Source organism: Lepidochelys olivacea, assembly GCF_965140295.1.
Source record: "Lepidochelys olivacea isolate rLepOli2 genome assembly, chromosome: 1".
Lineage (NCBI taxonomy): Eukaryota > Metazoa > Chordata > Testudines > Cheloniidae > Lepidochelys > Lepidochelys olivacea.
This window is the reverse complement of record NC_140411.1, coordinates 282,441,761-282,461,389: the sequence shown is the minus strand read 5'-3', so window position 1 is coordinate 282,461,389 and position 19,629 is coordinate 282,441,761. Positions and strand designations below refer to the sequence as shown.

At 40.2% G+C, this 19,629-nt stretch overlaps 1 protein-coding gene across 3 annotated transcripts in view; it reads left to right on the top strand.

Moving 5' to 3' along the window:
* NAV3 (neuron navigator 3) overlaps positions 1–19,015 on the top strand; it is a 366,054-nt gene extending 347,039 nt beyond the window's left edge. For all 3 annotated transcript variants that reach the window (XM_084632115.1, XM_084632114.1, XM_084632113.1), the window contains 10 exons: positions 1,033–1,130; positions 2,318–2,413; positions 2,690–2,858; positions 3,634–3,869; positions 5,977–6,131; positions 7,092–7,163; positions 7,635–7,831; positions 8,576–8,694; positions 11,824–12,027; positions 16,234–19,015. In XM_084632115.1, coding sequence (XP_084488241.1) covers positions 1,033–1,130; positions 2,318–2,413; positions 2,690–2,858; positions 3,634–3,869; positions 5,977–6,131; positions 7,092–7,163; positions 7,635–7,831; positions 8,576–8,694; positions 11,824–12,027; positions 16,234–16,353 — 1,466 coding nt within the window. In that variant the 3' untranslated portion in view covers positions 16,354–19,015. The remainder of the gene's footprint in view (positions 1–1,032; positions 1,131–2,317; positions 2,414–2,689; positions 2,859–3,633; positions 3,870–5,976; positions 6,132–7,091; positions 7,164–7,634; positions 7,832–8,575; positions 8,695–11,823; positions 12,028–16,233) is intronic.
* Positions 19,016–19,629: the final 614 nt, after the last annotated feature.

The window sequence follows — 19,629 nt, the reverse complement described above, 5'->3', positions numbered from 1 at the left end:
ATTAACCAGACGCTCTGGAGCAGTGGTCCAGTTAAGTGTGCTTGGGGGTTGCAACACGTGAGACTAATGAAGCCCTAACTGGAGTCTGCTCCATTGGCAAGGCAAGCTATGATGGGGAAGAATGGAGATTTTGAATTATTCAGACAGTTAATGAAAAGCCCCCAAGAGTGGAAGCTTTCATGCTATGCTAAAAAATCTTTGTGGGGAAAGGGCAGTTTGGATTCCTTGCAGGAATATTATGCAGGAGCCCTGTTGAAGGAGCTCAAAAAACAGATGTCTGTTGGAGATTCTCTCTATCTCCAAGACCTTGTGAAGTCCTACATTGCAATCCCATCGTCAGAGAAGTGGCCGGACACCGAGTGAGTCCAGACTGAATACAAAGCAGTTTCCTGGGCAAGTTCTTCCTTCTGATCAAGGAAGTTGATGACATGAAAAGAACAAGAAGGGAATGCAGCTTTAGAAGCTGCATCATGAGGAAAGAGGGACTTTTCCAAGTAAATATGCTTCATAGGTGTAAGGTAAAGTCTGTTGGGAAGGGAAGGTAAAACCCAATGGGCTTACAGCAAGAGTTTTGGCTTCAGGATTTTCTATTTTTCAACTGACAGCATTTTAAAGGGCAAGGTGGATATCCAAAGATTATGTTTCTACATAATATGAGGTTTAAACTAGGTTGTCACATGGATCCGTGGTAGTTTTGAACACACTCCAGTAAGGAAAGCAAAGAAAAAAATGTATTGTAAGTAACTGAATGTATAGGTCCTTATCTCAGGATATACACAACCAAAGCTTATTAGGAACGATTGCCTTCACCAGCTGACAAATCATTACTTTTTCATTTCCAACAGCCATGGAGGAGAAGTAAGTAGCAATTAAAGCGATCATACTACAGATTGTTGTGATAGATTGTTGTGATAGCAGCCTTTCTTACTAAAAGACCTTGCAGCAAACATTAAAATAACAAGTAAAACAAAGCTTATATCGCTTCTCAGTTTAATCACATTCTATAAAATATGTTTGCTTCTTGTGTTGTAGATATTTTACTGGATGATGTCACAGATGGAGCCCACCCCAAAGAAGGCCACAGTGTTAAAATTATAGTCACCATAAGTAAGGGCTATGGTCGATCTGAGGTACATTCATTTTCCTGAAGTCCTAGAATCACAGATATAGTAAATACCACCACTATAGCTGAGCTATTTTCACTTTTTTCAGTCAGGGACTGAAAGTCAAACATTCAACATACACCCTTTTTTAAAATCCTTTTTCCCTATATTTTTATCTAATCCAGGCATGATCAAATGCAGTCCCCAAATCTTCTGCATTATGGCCTATTGCTGCTTTTATGAAGGCTCAGACTAGGGTGACCAGATGTCCCAATTTTATAGGGACAGTCCCAGTATTTGGGGCTTTTTCTTATATAATTGCCAATCACCCCACACCTGCTGTCCTGATTTTTCACACTTGCTATCTGGTCACCCTAGCTCAGACAGACTACTAGTCTGACTCACTTTAAATTGGAGTATTGCATACTGGGACCTGTAGTCTCTTCAGATGGGCTTCTGTTAAAAGTGGTGGTCATTGTAATGTAAGTATAGCCCTTGGCAAGTTGCAAGTATGCTCCTCACGTGGACAAAATTGAGATGTCTGAGTTAATCAATTTTGAATCATATTCTCATGATCTCATGTTTTGTATTCCAAAAATCTTTTTAATATAATGTAACCTGTATTTGTATACAGTGAGTCTTACTTTATTTTTATCGCTCAGGTGCCACCACAAGTCTACATCACTTTTGCACAGACGGTCCCAAACAACTAAGCTAAAAGTATTAGCTCAAAGTCAAAAATTTATAATATAGTTTCAACCATAGATTTCTTAAAGAAAAGAAATCAATTTGACTACTTTGAAGTTAAGTGACTCAGTGTGAAGGGATAGGCGCTTACTTGGTCACAATTCAATATTTTTATAGTGCTAGGCCCAGATTCTGCCCTGCGATAAGGCAGCTTTGTACTACCCCATGAAGCAAAGGCCAACCATTGATGTTTAACTCATGCATGTAACCCTAAATACAGGAGAAACCTTAGAGCACTGTAATCTATATAATGTACTTTATTTCCACATATACAACAATATAATTAAAATAATGGGTGGACAATGGCATGAAGTAAGACTGAAGTGTCAACCTTAACATTACTTATACCTATTTTTATGTGTTAATTATAAGTTTTAGCATTGTATCTTAGAGATCTTTAATGTGGGTGGCAAACTCCTCCTCCAATTTTAGTCCAGTTTGTGAATGCTCTCTCTTTCTCTTTATAGGATCAAAAGATGCAGGCATATTTGATAGGATCCATTGGGGTTAGCGGGAAAACCAAATGGGACGTTTTAGATGGAGTAATTAGACGTCTCTTTAAGGTGGGGCATTTAAAATTCGGTGGATCAGTTAATTCCATATTCTTTGTCTCCCATAAATCTCCTTGCTTAGTTTTGACTTGCGTAATTCATTTTTTTCATATAGCTTAAGTTAACGCTTTTGCTCTTTTTTAAGTTTATATATGCTGCTCTGTAATGCATAGATCTGAGTCTTCTTTAAATGGGACTCCACCTACACTAAAGTATGTGTTTTAATAGCTTGTCTCACATGAGATGACCATGCATGCTTTTACATCTTGTATGTATGTATAATTTTAGGAATATATCTTCCGAGTGGATCCAGCTACTAGCCTGGGTTTAAGCTCCGATTGTATTGCTAGCTACTGTATAGGGGATTTAATCAGAGCCCATAGCCTGGAAGTGCCTGAACTGCTGCCTTGTGGATATCTGGTTGGAGATAATAACATCATCACTGTGAACCTGAAAGGTAAAACCACAACTATGTTTTTCAGATATTTTTCTCTTCTTTGTTATATCCCTCCCAACCCCCCTATTTATCATTTAAACCTGACCTTTTTTCACCCCGTGTCCAGCACAGGAAGTCATTTGTCATGTAAGTTCTTTGTATGTGTTTGTATAGTACTTAGCACATTCAGGCATCTTGGTGCTTTGAAGTATAAATATTAAATAATACAAAAAATATTTCTCTTTTTCTCTCACTGACTTTAAAGTCACAGCAAAGGACAAATGGCTTTAATAGTGACCCGGGACAAAATTCAAGCATCTCATTCAGAAATGTTTCTAAGCCATCCTGCTCCACAATAGGGACTTTAAATATTTCAAAGAGCTGTACATTTTTTCTATGTTGGGGGCCTTCAAAAGGACTTTGCATCATTTGATGTGATATCTTTCTGCTGGTAACCCTTGTTGCTGTCACTTCAACCTTTTTATCTTAAATGCCTTTAATGTTTGAAACGCACGTCTCTGCCTCACTGAGCCTTCTCTTCACATTTACTTTGATTTTGTTACTCCCGCCCAGCTACTCGTGGTGGTGGTGCTGGTGCTGTTTTATCTTTTTGTCCCTTAGGAAGTATCTGTGCAATTCCAACTGTATTCAAACCCTGGAGAAGATAGAATTATTAGATAGGAGAATTTACCTGCTCTCAGCATGGCATGGATGTCAGCAGACACCATGCTGATTTTATGCTTATTTTAGACATCACCTTGAATGGAGACAAGTTCCTTTTTTCTTTTATTCCCAGGAGTGGAAGAAAACAGTTTGGACAGTTTTGTGTTTGATACACTAATTCCTAAGCCAATTACCCAACGGTACTTTAATTTATTGATGGAGCATCACAGAATCATCCTGTCAGGACCCAGTGGCACTGGAAAGACCTATTTAGCCAACAGACTGGCTGAATACATAATAACTAAATCGGGCAGGAAAAAAACTGAGGATGCAATTGCTACTTTTAATGTAGATCACAAATCAAGCAAGGTAAGTTACAATTAAAAATGACTAATTTGTTGCCTGATTTGTAGTAATGAGCAAGAGTTAGTCCTGCTAATTTACACATTGCTCTATTCCCTGGTTTTGTGGTTTCCTATAGAGATGGAACCTCTAATCAGAGTGAAACATGCAGCCACAACTCTCTGTAATCTGAATAGTGCATCGTGTGTGGAAGAGATGAATTTTGGGGTACTTGTCGGACTTCCACTTCACAAGATGATAAAGGCAGAATAAAATGCCATTTTAACTCTAGTCCATGGACTTCCAGTAACTTCTCTCTCTGAATACATTAGCTGTACAATCTAGTGCTAGTCTGACTTGCATTTTGACAGTGAAAATGGTTGCCCAAAATTACTGGATGGGAGTAGGAAGGGTGATCTAGTGCACAGGGCACTGGATTAGCACTTGGGTTCAATCCCTTGCTTAGCACTATATAGGTTCCGGTTGCTGCTGTTTTCTCCTGAAATCTACAGTTGTGGTGCTGATAATACAATATTTAGCCCATGCTTCAGAGAACATGCAGGTCGAATGAACTATTACCTCAGGTTGCCAAGGTATTGAGGGGATAACCATATTACCCACAAGTAACTCACAAGCCACCTATTACCCTAAACAGGGTGTGTAAATTGATTGGTACCCAAAAAAAGATCAGAAAATCAATGTCTTTGCTTAGAGTTTTGTGATGAGCATGTAGCACTGTTAGCATAGATTGAGAAGAAAGTCCACACAGACCATAGAGGGGATAAGAGAACTATTCCATCATAAACACCTATTTTCATTCCCTTTATGCAAATGATTTGTGATATCATTCACTCTGACAGAGAAGTGCTCACATTTATCAGAATTATATATAGAGAGAATATATCATGTGAGTGAGTCACAAAAACATTGCTTTGCTGGCTCACTGGCAAGTGTATGTGTGTATTTTCCTTTCATTTTTTTCTTTATTTTGTGCTAAGATTATTTGACAAGTAAATCTCTTAGTTTGTAATAAAGAAAAAAATAAATCCTTGTCGTGTGTGCTTGAACAATACAGATGGTGCTACAGAGCTAAACTATGAAGAAACTCATGATTTTCCCCCAAGGCACCTCGTCGGAAACAGCCTAACATATTTATGCAACCAAACAAGAACTTTCCCAATGCAACAAATAACATGTTTCTACTTTCAAAAAATGATTTTGCTATCACTGAGCCAGGAAATGTTCTAGTATAATGAGAATGAGATTTCTGTCCAAAGTGCCAGGGATTCACAACAAGGATTGTTGAGAGACCGTGTACCGATATTGTGAAATCACTGAGGCAAATTCTGAGTGATGCGGGAAATGAAAAATCCCTATCCTAAGAAAGTGCAGGTTGAACCCTGCTCTCATTGCTGTGCTGTCTGCTATACTGTAGATTGCACACAAGGGACAGCTAAAAAGCTGGACTAGCCAGGAGACTGAGGAACAATAAACCATCAAGAGCAAAATAAATTGTCATGATTACAGACCATTCTTCCCCAACCCCAAATCCACCATTACTCCCCAGGTAGCTGGCTGTCAGAGAGAAATAAACGTAAGCAATACACTTTATTGTGGCATGTGACATAGCCGCCCCAAAGGGTTCAACAGGTGGTCTGTGAGGGGATGAAGATGATGGGCAGAAATCTGAGGGAATGGGATCAGTGAACTAGATGAGATAACAATCTATTGTTTTAATTGGGTTAATTTGGTGTTCCTAAAAGTGGGGGACTGATACGTGAACTAAAGAGCTCAGCCTTTTGGTAATGTAATATAGAGTATTTTATTACTGGATTGCTGAGAAATGTATCCTCAGGATAGCAGGACACAAACTTTATTACCTTACCTTTAGTGAGACTTACCTACATTTTCGTTTTCACTATACCATGTCAGGTATATGTTTTTCTCTATATACAGCTGAAACTTTAGTTTTGCCCTGGCTGAGAAACAAGTCTTTAGGGTTATGGGAACTCAGTTGAGATATAAGCTATGGGGGAAATTTCTTAACTCCCCTTTGTGCCTTTGAAAATCTCCCCCCTACTAAATGACTAAATGCATTTTACTCTCCTGTTTTATTTGTTTTCTTTTGCTGAAGGATCTGCGTCAGTATCTAGCTAACCTGGCTGAGCAGTGCAGTGCTGACAACAAGGGTGCTGATCTCCCTGTAGTAATAATTCTTGATAACCTCCACCATATTGGTTCTTTGAGTGATATCTTCAATGGTTTCCTCAATTGTAAATATAATACATGGTAAGTAGCAGGTCTTAATTCCCCTGCCTTCTGTGATTAAAACAATTGAAAGCTCTTTATTAGTGTGATATGATGAAATATGTTATAAGGAACCCTTGTAACTCATATCGCGGTTCAGCAAAGTACTTAAGCATGTGCTTAACTTTAAATATGTGAGTAATTCTATCCCTATTCAGCCAAGCACTTGTGTGTACTTCACTTAAAGCATATTTTAATGCCCACTGACTTCAATGACATTTAAATGTATGCTTAAAGTTAAGCATGTGCTTAAATTCTTTGCTGAATCAGGATCTTAACCCCTTCCACTGCTGTAGAACACATCTGTGTCATGGAACACAGGCACATTAGTTCCAGAAGATCCCAGAGCCTGTGGGAGGGTAACAACAGATGTATGATGGTAGTTATCCATAAGGTGTTTTCCTGGATACAGGATGGACCCATGGAGTATGCTATACGGTAGCTGCTGTTTTTGTGGTAGACCTCCTGTTTCCAACAGCTATACTGTGAGCCAAACATTTACCTGGCTGTAGAAGAGTGGAAAAGTTAATTAATCAGGCTATTTCTGCTATAAAAGTGCCTGTGGTAAGGGCTTCCCTTCATAAAATATTTGTGTATTATGGCTCAGTGCTCCTAAGATTCACTGGTTCCTGGAAGTAAAACCACTAAACAGGCCACAGATAATGAGGTATATGAGCAGTGTTTTGCTTCATTTATTTTTAGTGCTTATGACCACTAGTAAAATATAAGTGTGAAAAGGAAAAAAAAAAAGCAAGAACAAATATACTAAAAATAAGTCTGGCCAGAAATCATTGGAATTTGAGACCAAACAGCATCTGCACTTTCTTTTGTCAAAGATGGCTCCAGGCAAGATAAAAATAAAGAATATTTTCTGAACAGGCTCCTGGATGGATTCTGTGGCAGTGAAGCTTCCTACTAAATGTATTACTTTTCTCTTTTTAGTCCCTATATTATTGGAACAATGAACCAAGGGGTTACTTCATCACCAAATCTAGAGCTGCATCACAATTTCAGGTAAATACACTTTCTTTGTCTTTAAATGTGTCTGTTTTCCCCTGTGCAGGCCTCTCAGCCTTCCTTCCTCTCATTCCAGCTTATCCTCCAACACCCATCTTGAATTTAGTCACACTCTACAGCTGTTTGCCTCTTCCCCCTTTCCCTTAATGACAGCTGTCTGTGTGGCACTTTTCCACCTGGCAAAACAGACAGAATATCATTCCTGCTACCCTACTGCCATGGCAGCAGGGTGTTCAGAATTGTAGTAATATGCCCACCTTATAACATACTGGATTTCCATTGGCTCAGAAAGCACAGGCACTGAGATCACCCTTGTGATACAGACTAAATCGATCCTTATGATTTATTATTAGAATTGACTTTTAGTAGATAAGCAGCATTAACCACTGATGTCACTGTTTCTGTGTTTAAGATGGAAGGCAATGTTTATTTGTTGTATGATTATTTGATGTTTTCTCTTCACATTAGGTGGGTGCTATGTGCTAATCACACAGAACCAGTAAAAGGTTTCCTGGGCAGGTATCTGAGAAGGAAACTGATTGAGACAGAAATAGAAAGGAACATGCGCAATAATGACCTCATCAAGATCATTGACTGGATCCCTAAGACATGGCATCATCTCAACAGCTTTTTAGAAACACACAGCTCTTCAGATGTGACCATTGGTGAGTCCTTGCAAGACAGTGTGCTGCTAGACTTTTCTCAGCCAGCAGAATGAAAGATGGGTAAAGCCTGAACCTTTCATAAAGTTTGTAGAAGTTGAATTGACTTAGTAAAATCTTGTGTTTAAGCTGAGACTGAAAACATTAAATCACCATGGGAAATATGCCTTGCCAACCTGACCGAAACAAGGGAGTAATGGAAATCTCATGGGGAAGTCTGTTCTCCTGGGATTTCTATCCTTACTACTGGACTAAAGAGTTTCATATACAGTGTTTGCCATGGAAACATCGACCTGTACCAAGGATCTCCCCCCTAACCGTGTCTACATTTAAAAGCTTTGCTGCTTATCTACGCACTATAATTAATGTAGACACAGTTACACTGGTATAAAAGAGCTTGTGCTGATATAGCTAATTTGGGTTCAGCAAAGTGAAATAAACTATACTGGCATAAGCACTTTTCTGTTGGTGTAACCGTGTCTTCATTAAGGCTTATAATGGCAAAATATCACATTTCTTTAGCTTTGCCACTAAAACATTCAAGTGTAGTTCAGACCTTAGAAGAGGGGGAGACGGACTCTATTTTTTTAATAAAATGAAGCTGAACTCAGTACGAGCCAATAATTGTAGTGCTGGATAAACATTCTCTTTATTCAAGTTTGCCGTGGTAGTCATCTTCCCTTACATTTTTTGGAAGGTTTTTTTCCTCACAGTTCATGTTATTTAACAAAAAACTTTTCTTCTCAGGTCCTCGCCTTTTCCTCCCCTGCCCCATGGATGTTGATGGCTCCAGAGTGTGGTTCACAGATCTTTGGAACTATTCTTTGGTGCCATATCTTCTGGAGGCCGTGAGAGAGGGACTTCAGGTATGTAGGGAGAAACGCTGTCTTGCTTCAAAAAGAAAAAGCATTTTTTGGCTTTGTTTTTATAAGCTTTTTCCAGGGTACGTTTCAGAAATGTGTCAGAGTGATGCGTTGTGCCACAGTAACAAAAAAAAGGGGGTAGAATTCTAGAAGTAAGCATCAGACCCCTTTTCTCCTGCACTTCCTGATGAATGATTTGGCTTTTCTTAAGACCGTGCTTGTCTGTGACACGGCGATACACTCTTGTTCTTCTCTTCACTTGTATGTAATGAAGAGGAGGAATTCAGGGTCACCACACCCATTGCGAGTGAGGACTTCACAAGGGAAGGACCTCAAGGACTTTATACTAGTGGAGGAACAGGCTGCAGCAGAGCTCCAACCTTGTCCCCATGGGTCCCACGCTTCCAGGCGGTTTATGCTAGCCTCAGAGGCTCACTGCCACCCTCCATGAAGCCCTTCTCTTTCTAGGGCCGGGTACAGTCTACTGAGTCCTTTCCATCATAAGCCAGGAAGGAGATTGATGAGAAAACTCCCGCAATCTGTTGTCCCTACTGGCTTATTCAAGAACAGTTTAGCCTCCTGTCCTGGCAGGGGCCTGTCTTCCCCTCACAGGAGGTGTTTCTGTAGTGGCGGGCCCTCTACTCTGGGTTCCGGCCCAGGGACCCTAATGGCAGCAGCTGTTGGCAGCCGACCTTTCGCTGCCAGAGTTGCTACATTTCCCTAGGCCACTTCCCCACAGCTTCCCTGCTTCTCTCTCTTAACGCTTTCTTCACCCTTACGTTAGGACTCCCTTTCCAGTGGCTTTAGAGTGTCTTCATTATCCAGCCCATCAGCCACACTTCCTCTCCTCTGGCTCCCTGTCTCTCCTCAGACTGACTGGAGGAAGCCCTTTCATTGTATCAGAGGGGCTTTAATTAGAGTCAGGTGTTCACATTAGCTTAACAGCCTCACCTGACTCTTTGCAGGTTAATTGGAGTCAGGTGTTCTCCTTAGCCTAACAGCTTCAGCTGACTCTTTTTGCAGGCTAATTGGAGTCGTGTGTCCACCCTAGCCTGGAGCAGCCCCTGCTCTGGTCAGTCAGGGAACAGAAAACTGCTTATCCAGTGGCCAGTATATCTGCCTTCTACTACTCTGCTGTACCCAACTGGACTGGGTCTATCACAGGGCATAGCAGAGATGTCCCCCACACCCCCTCCTATCCCACCCACAACTCTTCCCAACATAGCCCATCTTTCCACATACACCAGGGTATGGACTGCAGCTGTTGTAGGAGGCAGTTCCCCCATGCTATGGTTATTTTCCAATGGGCTTCTTCAGTTACTTTAAGGCACTTTGCACCAAGGGTTGGTGGACATGAGAATCTGACTCTCTTTTGTCTTACTGCTCCCTCAGTTTCTGTCCTCTCTAATGTCTCTCTTATTCCCATCTTGTCTGTGGCATTTTTGCTTCTCTTTTCTTTCCTCTATATTCCTAACTATTCCCAAATTTCTTGGAGTAATCCTGCTACCTGATTTTTTTTCCATTTTCTGTTTGGCCCCTTTACATTTGTTCTCTTTTTGTTCACTACAACTTTGCATGCTATGGAAAGAGGTGGGTAAGGAAATATCTTCTGTTGGGCCAGAAACAAGCTTTCGAGCTACGTAGAGCTCTGAGGAATTCAGAATTCTGAAGAAGAGTGCTGTGTAGCTCAAAAGCTTGTCTCTCTCACCAACAGAAGTTGATCCAATAAAAAATATTACCTCACCCACCTTGTCTCTCTAATATCCTGGGACCAACATGGCTATAGCAACACTGCGAACAATATGGTGTGGAAACGTAACGTTTGCCAAAAATTAATCTGGTAATACAGCCAACACTCATTGAAATTACTGCTTCATAGGGTGAGGTTTGGAATCTTGCATTATTGAAGCATCTCTCTTTTCTAAAACTGCTTGAACTAACTGAGATAGAGTACTGAACATATGATAGGCACTGTCATGCCAAGATTAGTGCGGCTTATTTAGACGCAGGGGGGAGGGGGAACTAATAAGAAAAAAAATAGTGGTAGTCTCTCATGCTCCACCCACATGCCAAGTCCCACCCACTTGAGACATTCAAATGAGTCATCTTCATAATATGGTTATGTCTTTTGTTTCTTGAGTACCTTAATAAGCAATGAAATAGTTAACATTTAAACTGCCCTCATTAAACTGCAGAGTTAAAACAAAAATAAACTTGATATCAACAGGAGTAGTTCAATTAATTTTCACAATCATGAGGGCTACAGACTTTTTTTAAATGAAAACTTCAATTCTGGAGCACAAGATGGCAGCATCCAGAAGAAATTATAGGTTTGCCACAAACCAGCCCAGTTCTTAGACATTCTGAATTGTTTAACAACAACATAATAATACACAGAAGTCCTACAGACTTGCTTTGTATATATAGATATAGCTATAGCTATAGATAGATAGATATATACTGCTGGGCCTACACTATACAGAAAAGAAATGTTCTTATAAGAAGCAATAGGACCAAGATAATCTGAGTCCAGGAAAGATCATTGTGACACTCAGAGAAAATAGGACTCTGAGTAAACTGGAGATAAAAGGAGCTAGGTGAATTTCTTCTCTTCACCTATTGAAGGTGGTCCCTACTTAAGATTAAAGAGGCTTGCTTATTGTTCTACTACAGCTTCCCTAAGCCTGTATAAATGGAACATCTCTGTTTATATTTCCTATGTCCCCCTTCTTTGCAAGATGCGTGAAAATAATGTCACTTAAAATGGGTTTGTATTTTCAAAGTACCTCGCAAACAACTTCTTGTGATGTTTCTCTCTCCTTTCCCAAAGTTCCACTTCACATTTTATCAAAACTTGTAGCTTCTACTGTTCTCAATTTCTTTTTGTTCTCATTGGGGGTTGTTAGGTGTGGAGCACTTTTGAATATGCAGCCATTTCATTTGGGTGCCTATTGGAAGTGAGCTCTTTTGAGCTTCAGGCCATCGCTGTGGGTGTTGAGCACTTTTGAAAGTTGAGTCTGTGCTGCAAAAGCTATTTAGATGTGTTTGATTTCATTTGTCCGATGTTATAAATAGTAATGTATAGAAAAGCACGCAGTCTAAATAACTAAATGTATTATATCCATAATTTAGATGTATGGTAAAAGAGCACCATGGGAGGATCCCTCAAAGTGGGTAGCAGATACTTACCCATGGAGCTCCGCACCTGTGCAGCATGAATGGCCATCATTACTTCAGTTAAGACCAGAAGACGTTGGGTTTGAGGGTTACGCATCGGCACAAGAAGGAACAACCTCCAAGCACATTCCACAAAGCGACACAGAAGGGGATCCCTTGGTAAGAACAAAGCTTTTTGTTTACCTTTGTAGTCTGTGTTTCAACCTAGCAATCTGAAATATAAAGAATACACCAGTTAACTGGTCCATTATGTATTTAATTTATATCAAAAAGAAGAAGAAAAGCAGGAGAACATAGCAGAATAGAAAGCATCACCCTTATGTTACAATTTTAAAATCTCAGTAATTTCATTGTATGTATTTCCCATCGTCTAGGTCAGGGATCGGCAACCTTTGGCACGCGGCCCCTCAGGGAAATCCGCTGGTGGGCCGGGACGGTTTGTTTACCTGCAGTATCCACAGGTTTGGCTGATTGCAGTTCCCACTGGCCTGGATGTGCTGGCCGCCGCTTCCTGCAGCCATTGGCCTGGAACGGGGAACCACGGCCAGTGGGAGCTGCGATCGGCTGAACCTGTGGATGCTGCAGGTAAACAAACCGTCCCGGCCCACCAGCGGATTTCCCTGATGGGCTGCGTGCCAAAGGTTGCCGATCCCTGGTCTAGGTGCTTGCATGACCCTCATCATTATACTAGCTGAACACTTCACACACATTAATCAATTGACCCTCAAAACACCCTGTATAGTTGCAAAAAGAAAAGGAGTACTTGTGGCACCTTAGAGACTAACCAATTTATTTGAGCATAAGCTTTCGTGAGCTACAGCTCACTTCATCGGATGCATACTGTGGAAAGTGTAGAAGATCTCTTTTACACACACAAAGCATGAAAAAATACCTCCCCCCACCCCACTCTCCTGCTGGTAATAGCTTATCTAAAGTGATCACTCTCTTTACAATGTGTATGATAATCAAGTTGGGCCATTTCCAGCACAAATCCAGGTTTTCTCCCCCCCCACAAACCCACTCTCCTGTTAGTAATAGCTTATCTAAAGTGATCACTCTCCTTACAATGTGTATGATAATCAAGGTACCTTGCATAATGACTTAGCCACATAAACACCACCCTATACCGGAAACCTACTGACCGCTATTCCTACCTACATGCCTCCAGCTTTCACCCTGACCACACCACACAATCCATTGTCTACAGCCAAGCTCTGCGATACAACCGCATTTGCTCCAACCCCTCAGACAGAGACAAACACCTACAAGATCTCTATCAAGCATTCTTACAACTACAATACCCACCTGCGGAAGTGAAGAAACAGATTGATAGAGCCAGAAGAGTTCCCAGAAGTCACCTACTACAGGACAGGCCTAACAAAGAAAATAACAGAACGCCACTAGCCAACACCTTCAGCTCCCAACTAAAACCCCTCCAACGCATTATTAAGCATCTACAACCTATCCTGAAGGATGACCCAACACTCTCACAAATCTTGGGAGACAGGCCAGTCCTTGCCTACAGACAGCCCCCCAACCTGAAGCAAATACTCACCAGCAACCACATACCACACAACAGAACCACTAACCCAGGAACCTATCCTTGCAACAAAGCCCGTTGCCAACTGTGCCCACATATCTATTCAGGGGACACCATCACAGGGCCTAATAACATCAGCCACACTATCAGAGGCTCGTTCACCTGCACATCCACCAATGTGATATATGCCATCGTGTGCCAGCAATGCCCCTCTGCATTGTACATTGGTCAAACTGGACAGTCTCTACGTAAAAGAATAAAAGGACACAAATCAGATGTCAAGAATTATAACATTCATAAACCAGTTGGAGAACACTTCACTCTCTCTGATCACGCGATTACAGACATGAAAGTTGCGATATTACAACAAAAAAACTTCAGAAAAACCAGACTCCAGCGAGAGACTGCTGAATTGGAATTCATTTGCAAATTGGATACAATTAACTTAGGCTTGAATAGAGACTGGGAGTGGCTAAGTCATTATGCAAGGTAACCTATTTCCCCTTGTTTTTTCCTCCCCCCCTGACGTTCTTGTTAAACCCTGGATTTGTGCTGGAAATGGTCCACCTTGATTATCATACACATTGTAAGGAGGGTGATCACTTTAGATATGCTATTACCAGCAGGAGGGTGGGGTGGGGGGAGGTATTTTTTCATGCTTTGTGTGTATAAAAAGATCTTCTACACTTTCCACTGCATGCATCCGATGAAGTGAGCTGTAGCTCACGAAAGCTTATGCTCAAATAAATTGGTTAGTCTCTAAGGTGCCACAAGTCCTCCTTTTCTTTTTGCGAATACAGACTAACACGGCTGTTACTCTGAAACCTGTATAGTTGGTACATATTACCTCCATTTTACAGATGGGGAACTGAGAAACTGAGATTAAGTGACTTACCAAGGTCTCACACACACAGTAGCAGAACAGGGAATTGAACATCCTTCTTCCCATTCATAGGAATATCTCAGAATAACTTCTTATTGCATCATTGCTTACTATATCGGGGGGAAAAGTCAGTCAAAATCATTACAAAACAAAACATGTAATGCATTATTTTATTTGCCCATTTAATATGCCCAAGGATGTTTGGATTTACTATTATGTCCCTTGCTAAAGGTATACTATATCAGCCCGACTAAAGTCCTATTATTTTATAAATCTCACTCGGTAGACTGCGTTTGTTATCATCCATAATTTAAATATAGAGAACCCCACTGCACCTATGGTGGGGGTGGTATTCTGAAAAATGGAGAAAGCCCAAAGAAAAGGGACCTTCTCTGAAGAAAATGCTCCGAAGTAAATTGGCACTAAAGAAATTACTCCTGAGTCCCCACAAGTGCTCAGGGCGCTCATCTCCCAGAAATCAGACCATGAATCTCCAGATAATGTGAGGAATTAGCCTGTATGACCCACTGTTTCCCACCTGACAAATATAGGAGTGGTCCTTTAGCCCTTTAGGATTTGCAGTGTGAGTGAATCTCCTAGCCACTCTCCCAGCCCATTCACTATCCCTTCCACATTGCAGTGTGCAGAAATGGCTAAGACTCCTCCATTGTAGTGCAGAAGTAGTGTCCCACCATAATGAATCTTTGCTGTCTGGACCCTCTCCCATCCCCCATGTAGCAAAAGCGTAGCATCTTCACTGCATTTAGGCTTGGACCTGCATGCGTGAAGCCAATGGGAGGGTTGATACTGACTTCAGTGGTGATGAATCAGGTCCATTGACCCTGTATGAGATAACAAGGCATTTCAGAATTTGTCTCATACATAGAATGTAACACGCACGCACACACATCAGTATTTGTCTCATACATAGGGTATATAACACGCACATTGAATTTGGAGCTTAAAGCTGCTTCGTAGTATCCCCAGTACAATGTTCAAAGCTTATAGAATTATCTGTGAATGGTTTAGCTATGAAGTATAGGACATTCAAGGATTCCTAAGCAAACTTGAAAAGGGTTCACACAAATAAAATACCTTCCCTCTTCTTACCTTTCATTGCATATTTTTTTGTTACAAGGAACCTGAACTGTTCACCTAAAATGTGGCACTGTCTTAAAATTAGGTTAATGTTTTTCAGTGCTCTGAGAACTTTGGCATGAGTGCTGCTTTATAAATAAAATTATCGTCATTATACTGAGTTTGTCGCCAAGAATCTGAGCAATTTTCTCAGGCAGGCGTTGGCTTCTGAATGTTTATCAAATGCACTACAGGCTCCGATAATACCCAAATGAATTATGTTATGCTTCCCCTTTCCTCAGGACTATGGTCTGCTGTTTTCTGTTACTGTTCCTTTTGCTGAGGTCAGCTCTTGAGCAGCAGATGGTGCTCTTGTATGTAGCAGCTGGCTACAGTCCACCTCCCGACACACTCTCTCTCTCTCTGAGAGGGTGTGTGTGTGTTCGTGTGATCATGTTTGCAGTTGCTTTTCCAATTTATTCTGCCTACATTAGCCAAAACATTATTGGAGGCTTGACTGTCTCCAAATACGGGCCCAGATGTCCAGCTGTGATACTGTTTCCTTTGCCTGTCTGTGTTGCAGCTGCAGCCATTCACACCGCTGAATTGTAGAGTTATTAGGCAGCGCTCTTATATCCCTATGGCTTATTAGACCTTTACCACTCTGTGGTATTTATTTAAAGCACAGAAGGCTGGGCAAGGGGTGGCAGCCACTGATATTTTGCCCATTCCGAAATCATTTTGCCCTTTCTCTCACTCTGGGCACACTGCATACACCAGAATCGTTTAATTAATTTTTGATGTAGCCCCTGCTGCATTAAATGCTACAGTGATTACATAAACATTTCCTTACCTCCTTTCTCAGATGAATATGCTAATGCGGCTCCAAGAAGCAGCAAATTACTCGAGTGCGCAAAGCTGTGACAGTGATAGCACCAGCCACCATGATGACATTTTGGATTCCTCTCTTGAATCAACTCTCTAGAGGGGACGAACCTTGGTAGGGGATTATAGTAAAATCTATTGCCGCTGACTACTGCCAGGATTAAAGCAGCACACTGAGGTCCCTGAACAAGGGCGGTGTGTTGTAGGTAGGCAGGAGGCTTAACTCTGCAAAGTCAGGAATTAAAATCTTAAGTGGAAAGCTTGAATTTGTTTAATTTCAAGGCATTTCAATATCAGTGGAGCCAAGTAAGACTCCATTAATCAACTGGAAAGGGCCCTAAATGGAGGGCAACTAAGCAGATTGCACATGTGTTAGCCAAACTGGAACCTTTTTTTTTGTTTTTCCTCTCTCTCTCTCTTTAAAAGTTTACAGTGAAAACTTTGTTTTTTCCTTTACTTTTCTCTGAGGTGCTGCGTTAGCAATGCAGTCTTCTGATCCTCTTCTGATCCTCTGTTGTGCCACATGGTGCTGGTCACAGGACTACAGTAGTGTTTGTCGTACACTACTGCCCATTCCAAAATGAATCAAAGATGATGATAGTAACTCAATAAGCACAAACAGTATTGTGCTATCACCAGAAAACACTACTGTGATATGCTGGATAAGTGCCAATTTAATTCTTAATTGCCATGGTCACAGTGACTCTCCATGAAGTTTTTAGTGTACAAGTCACCGATTTTATAAAGTTGTTTTTACCACAAAGGTCTTTTTTAACCACCTGCCCACTCCTTTACAGTTTTATACCAATTATTAACCAACACTGACTAAAGGCTTTTTAGGGCTTCATTTGTTTGAGCCTTTTCAGTGGAAGAAGGAACATTTCCTATGGTGCTGTTTCACTGCCTTAAAACAGATTTCTAGAACAGTTTTACAGTTGGTTTAATTCCTAAACCATTGGTAATTTACACTGTTTTTTTTTTTCATTTACTAACAAAATAACGTCAGTTAACACAGTAGCCTCATATCTGTATATCATGATTTTTTAAGAAATGGATAGGAGAAAGAACAGTTGCTATATAGTATTTTTATCTTGTGAATAGATTGCTCTGCCTACCCTAGGAAATATACAAGAAACCCAGAACCCACTTCCACTATCACCTAAAAGCTGAGAAAGCTGACCCAGGTCCATTCAGTCCTGTGGAATGGAGTTTTTGAAGGATAGATGTTTCGAATTCTTATCCAGCAGAGCTGGATGCACTTGATGCAGCATGAGCACAAATATTTGTTTATTTTTTTTTCTTTTTCTAATTTTAAGCATGTTGTTTTGATTGCTATTGTTGTACATGAAAAAAAAATTAACAGCATTAAAGAACACTGAAGCAGTGATGTCCACTGTGGAAGAGGAAGAGTTTATACTGTAAAAGTGGGTTGGTTTTGCACAGTCTACTGGGTGGGTATTGTAAATATAAAAAGCCTTGCACAAATCAAAACAAACAAACAAGAAATTGTATTTTATCCTGTTGGTGTTAAGAGATGTTACACTTGCTGAGATTTCCTCAATGTTGCAAACAAAGACAGAATGCAAACCTTAAAAGCTGTTTTTAACCTCGTGTGTTTGTCCTGTATTTACAGTTGCTATGACTATGCAGGAGATATCAATGCTAGAGTGAGCATGTTTCAATTTGTATTTTAAGCCAATACCTTTTGGGGGGCAAAAATGAAATTTGAAGTGCATCTGTCATGGCAGGCTACAAACAGATTGCATGAAAACTTATCAGAATAATTGGAAAAGCTATTGCCACAAGAAATAACTGGATAAAATAATTTAAAAAAAAGAATCCAAGGGCTATGGCATTGTGTATCCATACTGTACACTTAAGTGGATGTTACCTTCAGGATGTGTAATTGGTGCTACTAACTCTTTGTGGCCACCCTGTGGTCATTTGCTGTAAAACAAAGACAAAGAAATCAATAGGAGTACTAGTGGCACCTTAGAGACTAACCAATTTATTCGAGCATAAGCTTTCATGAGCTACAGCTCACTGAGCTGTGGCTCACGAAAGCTTGTGCTCAAATAAATTGGTTAGTCTCTAAGGTGCCACAAGTACTCCTTTTCTTTTTGCAAATACAGACTAACACGGCTGCTAGTCTGAAAGAAATCAATGCAGTTTTCAATGGCACTGAGCTGCATCAGTGAATCTAGCAGTCCCTACACGGTGCTATTGCCCTAGTACAAACTCTAATTGATTTTATGCATGTAGAATGTAGTCAGACTGATGTGGAGCCCCAAAAGTTAGATCAGTTTCTATTGTAAAACGTCAGCACATGTATCTGAGAGCTGACTAAAAAACCAGCTGCTCTTTGTTATATATGTGTTCTGAACAAATTTGCAAATCGTTTCCTTCCATTTTTGACACAAACACACACAATATTACCATATACAAAACTTCCTGCAATACATCTCAGTGAGTCCACCTAGTTTACAACTTAAAAATTGTTTGTGAAACATTTGTCTGTATACATTTTATATTTTGTACATTTTTTGATGTAACATATCATGTAAATAGACAGAAACAGTGAAATAAATCATCTGAAAAGTTTTGTAGTCTTTGTAAAGCCCTAATAATAAGTATTTGGTGTCATCGGACTTAACTGGATGATGTATTTTTATTGGTTTATTGTTCCTCTAGCTTGTAAACCAGCTTGCATATATTTTTTTGCAGGTGTGCGCACTGTATCTGTCTAAATTATTACTTTGTCATTAAAGTGGAATTATTTATTGAAAGTGCAGTCTGGTGTCTTTGCAATCAGGAACACTGAATGATTGGGTGGTATTTCAAAGGTAAAACATGTAAACAAAATGGCAAATGGAAGGAATTAATTTTCTATATATACTGCATAACTAATCTTTATAAGAACGAAAGCGTGTATTCTCTCTAGTTCCAGTGATCCTTTTGCTGCTTTTGAATGACAACTTCCAGGCAGAACTGCAAAACAGAGTGGCTAAGTAGTTTAGGAAAAATCTAAGGGCCTCATTCTCGATTCCACCAGTTTTATTCAAGTGCAACACTACTGGTTTCACCCATGTAAAATTGTTCCTATCGTATATAAGATTTTAGGGTTACATCCTCGGCAAGTATAAATCACTGTAGTTTCATTGAAGTCAGTGATGGTCAGTGAAATTCCATTATATTTTAATTCTCATAGAATCATAGATTTTAAGGCCAAAAGGGACCATTGTGATGATCTAACCTGGTCTTCGTTATAACCCAGGCAACAGAACCTCACCTAATAATTTCTGCATCAGGGCCATAACTTCTATTTGAGCTATAACATATCTTTTAGAAAGACATCCAGTTTGATATAAAACTTCAA